General features: G+C 44.3%; 2 protein-coding genes across 2 annotated transcripts in view; one reads left to right on the plus strand and one right to left on the minus strand.

The window, feature by feature from the left end:
- Positions 1-4,800, plus strand: part of psma3 (proteasome 20S subunit alpha 3) — an 8,304-nt gene extending 3,504 nt beyond the window's left edge. The window contains exons 2-11 of the mRNA XM_017302395.1: positions 120-276; positions 410-533; positions 1,396-1,497; positions 1,574-1,647; positions 3,067-3,139; positions 3,228-3,293; positions 3,643-3,689; positions 3,818-3,885; positions 4,392-4,456; positions 4,608-4,800. Coding sequence (XP_017157884.1) covers positions 120-276; positions 410-533; positions 1,396-1,497; positions 1,574-1,647; positions 3,067-3,139; positions 3,228-3,293; positions 3,643-3,689; positions 3,818-3,885; positions 4,392-4,456; positions 4,608-4,652 — 821 coding nt within the window. The 3' untranslated portion in view covers positions 4,653-4,800. The remainder of the gene's footprint in view (positions 1-119; positions 277-409; positions 534-1,395; positions 1,498-1,573; positions 1,648-3,066; positions 3,140-3,227; positions 3,294-3,642; positions 3,690-3,817; positions 3,886-4,391; positions 4,457-4,607) is intronic.
- A 325-nt stretch (positions 4,801-5,125) lies between these two features.
- arid4a (AT-rich interactive domain 4A) overlaps positions 5,126-8,594 on the minus strand; it is a 25,798-nt gene continuing 22,329 nt past the window's right edge. The window contains exons 22-26 of the mRNA XM_008398916.2: positions 8,270-8,594; positions 8,094-8,198; positions 7,265-7,420; positions 6,938-7,084; positions 5,126-6,376 (exon numbers count right to left, since the gene is read on the minus strand). Coding sequence (XP_008397138.1) covers positions 6,273-6,376; positions 6,938-7,084; positions 7,265-7,420; positions 8,094-8,198; positions 8,270-8,594 — 837 coding nt within the window. The 3' untranslated portion in view covers positions 5,126-6,272. The remainder of the gene's footprint in view (positions 6,377-6,937; positions 7,085-7,264; positions 7,421-8,093; positions 8,199-8,269) is intronic.

The following is an 8,594-nucleotide window of genomic DNA, read 5'->3' on the forward strand; positions in this document are numbered from 1 at the left end:
TTTTTTCCCCTTTGTCTACTTTTGTTCATGTTATTTTTCTTCACAGTTGCAGTTTTGAGAAAAAAATAATTACTCGTCATTCACAGAAGTTGATATTTCTTATTGTTGCCTTTTAATAGACATTAATGTAAACTCTTTGTGTGTGTGTGTGTGTGTGTGTGTGTGTGTGTGTGTGTGTGTGTGTGGGCTGCAGTACGATCTTTCGGCCTCCACCTTCTCTCCAGATGGCCGAGTGTTTCAGGTGGAGTACGCCATGAAGGCTGTGGAGAACAGCAGGTCAGTTTACTCATCTGCCCTGATGAAAGGCCTCCTGATTGACTCATCCGTGTGGATTCTGGTTCTAGTTTGAGTTTTGGTGATGAGCTGCTGGTTTCTGTTGGTGAACTGTGAATGTGTGTTTTGTCTGCAGCACGGCCATCGGGATCCGCTGTAAGGACGGGATTGTGTTTGGGGTGGAGAAGTTGGTTCTGTCCAAACTGTATGAGGAGGGCTCCAATAAACGCATCTTCAACATTGACAGACACGTCGGCATGGTAACGTAGACAGAGCCCTAACCTTCAGATCAAATGATACACTGGAGGGAGAGGACAGATACAAGTTAGTGGGATTCTTCTGACTGTGTGATGGGATCAAGTGTTGCTTTTATGACCGATGGAGGTGAAATCAGAGGATACAGTCAGGATCAATAAAAAAACTTCTGATTTGTTGATTTTATAAAATATAAAATCAACAAAAGTCGTAGATTTTTCACCATCTGCCTTAAGAAGTCTTGTCATTGTAAAGGAGCAGCTAATCTTTCTGTCTCATAATTACAATTAAAGAATACATAAATACAGATGCACAGACGAGTCTGATGGCAGATAGGAGAGAAATAATTTGTGTTGCAGATTTCTGCCTCAATAAGTCCACAAATTTCTCAACAAAACTAACAGTCATCAGTGACCTAACGGTCACATGTTCTTTATGTTTTATCATAAATCAGAGGAAAAATTATGTGACACACACACATCAGTGTTTAGCTGTTCAGAGAAGGCTGTAGAAAAATTTAAAATGTAGCCCAGCTTCTGGTCAGATATCCACACATAGTTGGATATCTGGTCATGGTTGGTTTGAAGCAATCTGATTGGCTGTCATAGGTGTGCTCTACACTGCCCCCTATGGGTTTAGCATGTTTAAAACAACCGTTGGACGGATTTGTTTGGACTCATGTGAAAACTTTTCGGAAACCGATCCCATTTGTACGATGTRTATATTTTTTAAGAAATGTGGTGAATACGGCTTTAGTGTGGGACTGGATCAGACTGGAGCCGGTTCTGTAGGTGGTGTTGTAGCTGTGTAGCTAACGTACCAGCCTGGCTCTATAAGGTAGAGGTGTTGTTCTGCCTGCTCCTCCAGGCGGTGGCCGGCCTGTTGGCTGACGCTCGCTCCCTGGCTGAGGTAGCCAGAGAAGAAGCTTCCAACTTCAGATCCAACTACGGACACGACATTCCTCTGAAGGTAGCCACTCTGCAGAGCGAAGCATCATGTCTCCATGTCTCGGGGCTCAGTTTAAGAACATGCCGTGTTGTTGCAGCACCTGTCGGACAGAGTGGCCATGTATGTCCATGCTTACACGCTGTACAGCGCCGTGAGGCCGTTCGGCTGCAGGTGAGTCAACATGGCTGCCGGGCGCCGAGGCTCTTTCAGCCAAAGATGTTTCTATCCACACTGTGAAAATACTGACTGCTGCTGTCATGCATGTCTGCTTCACTTCTTCTTCTCTACATCTGAGCCCAACAATTAGGCCTGTCACAATAACAGGTTTTGCTGAGTGATTGTCTCAAAATGATTGTGATAAACTTGTGATAATATTGTTTGAAGACCATTTTAAACTGATGTAATTGTAATAATATAATAATGCAAGCACATACTGCCAAAAATAAATGAACTTTATTTTCAGAACACTGGAACTGGTAAACAAAACAACCAAAAACATAAATAAAATGGACTATCAGTCTCCATTAACAACAAATGCACTTGAATGAAACCTAAACACAACATGAAACCAAAGTGGAAATAAAAACTACATTCAGCCAAAAGAGTAGATTATGAAGTCTGTATCCTAAATTTCCCTTTAATAACCATTAGATTTAGATAGAGAAGATGGGCACATCCGACTACCTGATGCAATAGTTCCGTCCTCCCTYACACTAAGGAAATGAGGAAGAGAGCAGTCAGAGCACCGGAGCTGAGCCTTTTTTCATCCAGTGTCAACAGAAAGAGAAAAAGGCAGGAAGAAACGATAAAGCCGACAAATTAAAATCAGGTTGATCATTTTCATTTATCATGCGATTAATTGAGTTATTGTTTATCACGACAGGCCTACCAGCAATAAGCAGATTTGCCCCAGAACCTGCTCTCCACTAATATCAGTCAGGTCTGAGGATCCTGCTGCAGCTGCAAGCCTAAGTTTGACATATTTGTTAAAACCATCATCACTCTCCTGTCAGTGTGATGAGACAGATGATCGTCTCTCCACCTCCTCTCTGAGCTGCTGTTGTAGTCTGAAGAAATTCTCCACTCCTGGTCAGAAACAACCAATCAGAGCCAGGAGGAGGGGATTAGTGCTGTCAATCAACTCAGGTACTCGCTGGTCAACGTGCAAATGGAGAAACAATTTACTGTTACAGGAACACCATGTATCTGCTGCCTTAGGTGGCCATGCTAACTAGATTAGCACTCATGCTGTGCTAGTTGCAGTAAAGAAGAGAGGAAGAGGAGGACAGAGGGGATGATTGACAGACCTGATTGATGGTTGGTACTGAGAGAAGGCAGAGGAGCTAGGTTCTATTTTTTTTCCCCCCAGATTCTCTCTTAAATTATTCTGACAACATGGTGACAGTTTGAACAAATGTGCAGCTTTAAGATGCACAACTTTCGGTCATATTTGTAACGTTGGACTGTGATGATGAGAGGAAACGATGAGCTCCATGGATACGGCCCAGCTTCTGGTCATTGTGTGTTTTGAGCAGGAAGGTGATTGTTTGCTGCGGTCASCGGCTCTCTAACAGCTCTGTGTTGTTTCAGTTTCATCCTGGGCTCATACAATAAAGACGACGGGGCGCAGCTCTACATGGTCGACCCGTCAGGCATCTCATACGTGAGTCTGTCAGAGCTACAGCAGGGAGGGAGCGCTGCTGATGGCACTACTAACCATGTGGTGTGTGTGTGTGTGTGTGTGTGTTCAGGGTTACTGGGGATGTGCCATTGGAAAAGCAAAACAAGCTGCCAAGACAGAGATTGAAAAGCTGCAGGTGAGACGCTTCTACTGCTGACGTTAACGGAAACTGAAGCTGTTGAACATAATTAGGAAATTTAATGCTATGTAAAAAAAGGAGTTGAATTATTTGTTTTACATATTTTCATGTATTTCCAATACTGTGTGAAATAAGCCTGAGTGTTTGGCAGAATTTGCCAAATTAATGGGTAGAATAACTGTGCTCTGGTTTCTACTGCATGTCTAGAAGTGAACCTGAAGGACAAACTGCTGGTCAGTTTCTAAGACAGTCCAGGACTGTCTTCTGACCCAACATCAGTGCTCTGTCACTTCACACAGAAAAAAGAGCTACATGTTCACAGCGCTTTGTTTTTATCATCCACCAGATGAGAGAAATGACGTGCAGAGAACTGGTTAAAGAAGTCGCCAAAATGTGAGTAAAAGCCAGACGAGGTTGTCAGGAATCATCCTGGTTGGAGGTTTTAGCTGGAAACGGATTTTCCACATCCAGTCCAGACAAATGGTTCCCAGTTTCAACTCTTTGTTCTTTTCATTCACCAGAATCTACATCGTACACGACGAGGTGAAGGATAAAGCGTTTGAGCTGGAGCTCAGCTGGGTGGGAGAAGGTAAGAGCCAATCACGTTCAGCCTGCTCTGCGTTCAGTCGGTAAACGCTTCAAACTGTTTGGAGTTGAATGGCAACCAGAAGTTTTGGCACATCTTTGGTGTTGATGATGATCCTACCATTTTATTTTATTTAAGCACATTTTTAAAATTTTATTGAAAGAAAWTTTTTTTTTTAAACGACATGTCTATTAATCTCTAAATGTTTACAATGCAACAGAAATATTTTTATTTTGCAGACATTTTGAGCTGATTCACCCGTCTGTCTGTCCAGTCAGTTTATTGTAGTGTTTACTACGTTGTGATGTGTGTGAAGCTGTGTGTAAGACGGAGTGTTCCAAGTGTTCAGGTCAGACTGGGAATTGACCAGTAAAAACCTGATTGGTGTGTCTGGGGGAGAAAAATGCTTGTTCCATTAAACTCCAACACATGAGCCTGAATTAATGTGCACATCACATTCAGTATACATGGTTACCATAGTAACACAGCTGATTCTTGTGTTTCTTCAGTGACGAATGGACGACATGAGTTGGTTCCCAAAGACATCAAAGAGGAAGCAGAGAAATATGCAAAGGTGAGGCGCCAAGACAGATTGTTATGAATTCTATAATTCATGTGAAACGGCCGGACCCCCTGCCTCCAGGTTGGGGGTCCGGTCTGTCCTCCAGGTGGTTTGTGGGAAACGTTACTGCAGACGCTCAACATGGACATGTTTTTTGTTTCAGGATTCTCTAGAGGAGGAGGATGACTCTGATGAAGACAACATGTAAACATCTTCCTCTTCGTCACATCCTGCTACTCAGACTCATCTGAGCTATTTTTTATATTGTTTGACTTTTCATGTCTGGTTTTTGATTTCTTCTTGATTTTGAGCTTAAATAAATAAAACTAAACTCGTTTCTGATGGGGTTGTAGAAAGTGAAATCAGCAATAAGACCAGGAACATCACACACACACTCAGCAGAGGAACTGCGATGCTTTCATTTTGTTTTAAACAGAAGGTAAATCACAGACACAGGTGGAGGCCTCAACAGTCACCTGAATCTACGAGACTACCTCACACACAGACCAGTTTGTGAGGGAATCAAAGTTAACAGGAGAAAGCCCTGACTGAGCAGTGAGTGAGATGTGAATCAAGCAGAGTGGATCTGGAAGGCAATGGAAACATGGTCTCCATGACGCCATTTTCACACATCACATCATGAAGTATCTGGAAAATGAGACGATGCAGCAGCACGAGAGACCTGGTTAAAAACTTTATTAGAAACAGAGAGCGCTGCTTGTTGCACACACACACACACACACACACACTTGTAGCATGGCTTGTGTGCGTTTCTGTATTTACATTTTTGCTCTCAAATCTCCGCCAGCAAAACACATCAGAACCAAAAAGACAACCAAGGAGTAAACAATAACTACAGTACAAACAGTCTCTTAGAAAATATTAGAAATTATTCTTTTGGGGTGTGTAAAATGTAGTTCTCAAATACAGGTGTGGTTTTATTCTTTTAACATTTTATGTACAAAACAAGCAAATGTTGAGGAGCTGCTAGCAGCCGTCTGTCTGAGCCTGATGCAGAACCGAACAGGAGAAGAGCGGGTCAGTGCCAAGTTGGGGTCCAGAAGCAGGAAGATTCCTAACTTCTCATTTTATGCATTCTTGATGCTTATGGTCACATTTCATTTACACAGTTTGAAATTTTGTGAACTGATGTTGGGTCAGTTATGAGATTTCATTTCAAGAAATCTAATTGTACCTCAGAAATGCTTAAGAGTTTCAACTTAAATTTAACTTTATGTAAGAAATTTTGTCCAAAATTTATCTAAATAAAAAGAGGGGAAAAAAACCCTGAATATAAGAAATTCTGTCCACAAAGCCAATAAATACAAAAGGAGCTTCAGAATATTACATTTAATTTACATAAGAACTAAAAGTTCAATTTTTTTTTTCTCACCATCTTATTAAAATAAAAACTTTGATTGGATAGAAGATAAAACTGAAACTGGAAGCCCGTCTTCTTCCTCACCTACATTTCTCAGTTAAGGTTAAAAATGGCGGCCAGCCGTCGGTTCTTTACTGACCGCTGACCCTGAAAGCAAAGGACAGGAGAGATGGTTCTGGAACCAGAACAAGTATTGGCACCCTGCAGGGGAGGGAGGGGAGACAGGAAGAGTTCTGCACCAGTGCAACAAAAGGCCGGCTCCTCAAACAAAGTCAGCCATCAGGTGAAGTGGGCGGGGCCTCTTTGTGCGGCTCCTCCTCCACTGCTGGGAAGAAGTGCGGGGTCCCATGTCACAGCGACATGCCATCCTCTGCAGTGTCCTCACAGCTGACTTAAGTGGGGAAAGTCTGTGGGGTGAAGGGTCAGGGGGTGGGAGTGGGCGTGTCATCACCTGCACTCCACCGCCACGGTGTTCTGAGCGGGCGAGGCTGAGGACGGACTCATGCCTGTGTCTGAGGACCCTGAGGAGGTGGACGCCGTCGTGTGGGACACTGAGGACCAAAGACAGCACAGTCAGTCTCCGTTTGCTGAACCATGAAATCAAGTTGCTGATTAATAACTTAACATAAAGTTGATTGATCTCATCAAGCCACTAGTGGTTAACTGATAGGCAGCCATGGCTGTCCCAGCAGTCAGGCAGCTCAGCTCAGAGTGATGTTTAWGTGAATCTTAAGGAGCTTGTTGAATGTTTGTATTTATAGACAGAAACATAAAGAACATTTTGCATCCCACATTGGTCTCCATTTGGATCGGATCACTCCCTCGTTCTGGTATGGCTCCGCTGTCTGTATATTAAGATCCTTCATCTTAAGGATGACCAGCAGTGCCCTCTGCTGGATGGTGGCCAAATTACAACACTAACAAATTAAGGTTTAAACTACTATTATTATTTCATCTAATTGGTACTCATTTAAATCTAACAAACCATTAGTCAACAATCAACCGTTTGAATCCCTAGTGTGAACTGATAACATACTGATCAGGACAGAAACAGAGTGTAATCTCGTTCAGGATACTGAAGTGAAATGCATTTTCTGCTCTGCTGCTCCCACCTTCTCTCTCCTTCTTTTTTAGTCTCTTCCTGCGTCTGTCGATGGAGGCCACCTCAGACTTGAGGCTCATGTAATACTTYCTGATCTCCTGCAGCTTCTCCTGCAGGAAGGAGATCCTCTCTGTGCTCGACATGTTGTCCAGCTCGTCTGAGGAACAGGAGACAAGAATCAGCAGCTTGGTACAGAAACAGTTCATATAACTCAGGCAGAGGAGATCACTGACTGTTTATCAGCTCTTACTGGCCATCAACAACACTTGATTGCTGTGTGAAAGCAGCTGATGTGTCCAACCACAGCTAACTGTAATGAAAGTGTGTGTGTGTTTACCAAGCTGCAGGGTCCACTTGTAGGAACGCTGGGGGGAGGGGGAGCTGTGTTTATCTTTACTGTGTGCAGACGGAGACGACAGACCAGGACAACGAGATTTCTGGGATTTGGACAAGGACGAGAGCCGAGACTGGTCCTCACTGTCACTGCTGTGTCCTGGGGACAGGAGGGAAGGGCAGGAGGGGACATTAACTTCCAACATGAGAGACGGAGAGAAGCACAGAGGCACCAAGAGTCAGAAGAACTGAAGTGGTTGAGTTTTAGCTCAATCAATCTGATCAGATGCTAGCAACTGCTGTTACACACACACACACACACACACACACACACACACACACACACACACACACACACACACACACACACATCCTTGTACTTCCACCCTACTGGGGACTTTATATCCATTTCCTCTCATTTTAGTAACAGCATTAATGGTTAAAGAGATATTTTCCTAAACCATTACTAGTCTAACCTTAACCAAACCTYAATTCACCCCACATCTCAGGGAAAAAGTCCACAAATGACCTCTGTTTGTGGGTCACACACGGTGTGACGTGGACTCTGTTTCTAAAACATTGGGCTCAACTCAGAGTGATGAGCAAGTTTTCCTCTGTTCTTGTTGAACTAACACAGGAGGTAAAAACAGCAAAATCATCTAAAGTTGAACATTTTTCAACTGTCTGTTGTGTTGCTAGGCAGCATATCCATGTCCGTGTTTATGAGCTCAGATTTCACATGCACAAATTTTGCTGGTCGTTTGGCTGTCCAGTCGCCTCATCACACAAGTTTCATAGGAAATGAATGGAGAAGGATCATGACATCACGCTACCTGCTCCATTCTTGTCGGCCTTGGCCGGGGTCAGGGTCCGTTTCTGGTTCCGTTTGTGTTTCTTGGCAGTTGGGCTGGAATTTACGTCATTCACCCTCTTCTGACCTGAGGGGTCAAAGGTCACAAATGAAACATAGAGCCTCCGCTGAGGACTCAGTGGTGTTGCGGTGTCTTACCTCTGTCCTTAGGTTCCTGCATGAACAGCAGGGAGGAGGAGGATGAAGTGCTGCCCTCGAAGCCGGGGCTGGAGTCGCCCCCCTGCTCACCCCGGACTGGCCCCCGCTCCTCCTCRGCCTCAGTCGGGTCCTTCGCAGGGTGGAGCTCCTCTGGACAGACGGGGGGAATGGCAGTCATCAAGAAGGGCCTGACCTGAGGCTGGGCAGGGTGGGGGGGGTGRACAGCGAGGGGCAGAGTGGGAGGAGCCTGTTTCTGCTCCCGCATCATGAGGAGGGGCTCTGAAGAGAGAGGGGGCTTGTCTTTCTCGTCGGGGTCGTCCAGGTC

This window comes from Poecilia reticulata, linkage group LG22, assembly GCF_000633615.1.
Source record: "Poecilia reticulata strain Guanapo linkage group LG22, Guppy_female_1.0+MT, whole genome shotgun sequence".
Classification (NCBI taxonomy): domain Eukaryota; kingdom Metazoa; phylum Chordata; class Actinopteri; order Cyprinodontiformes; family Poeciliidae; genus Poecilia; species Poecilia reticulata.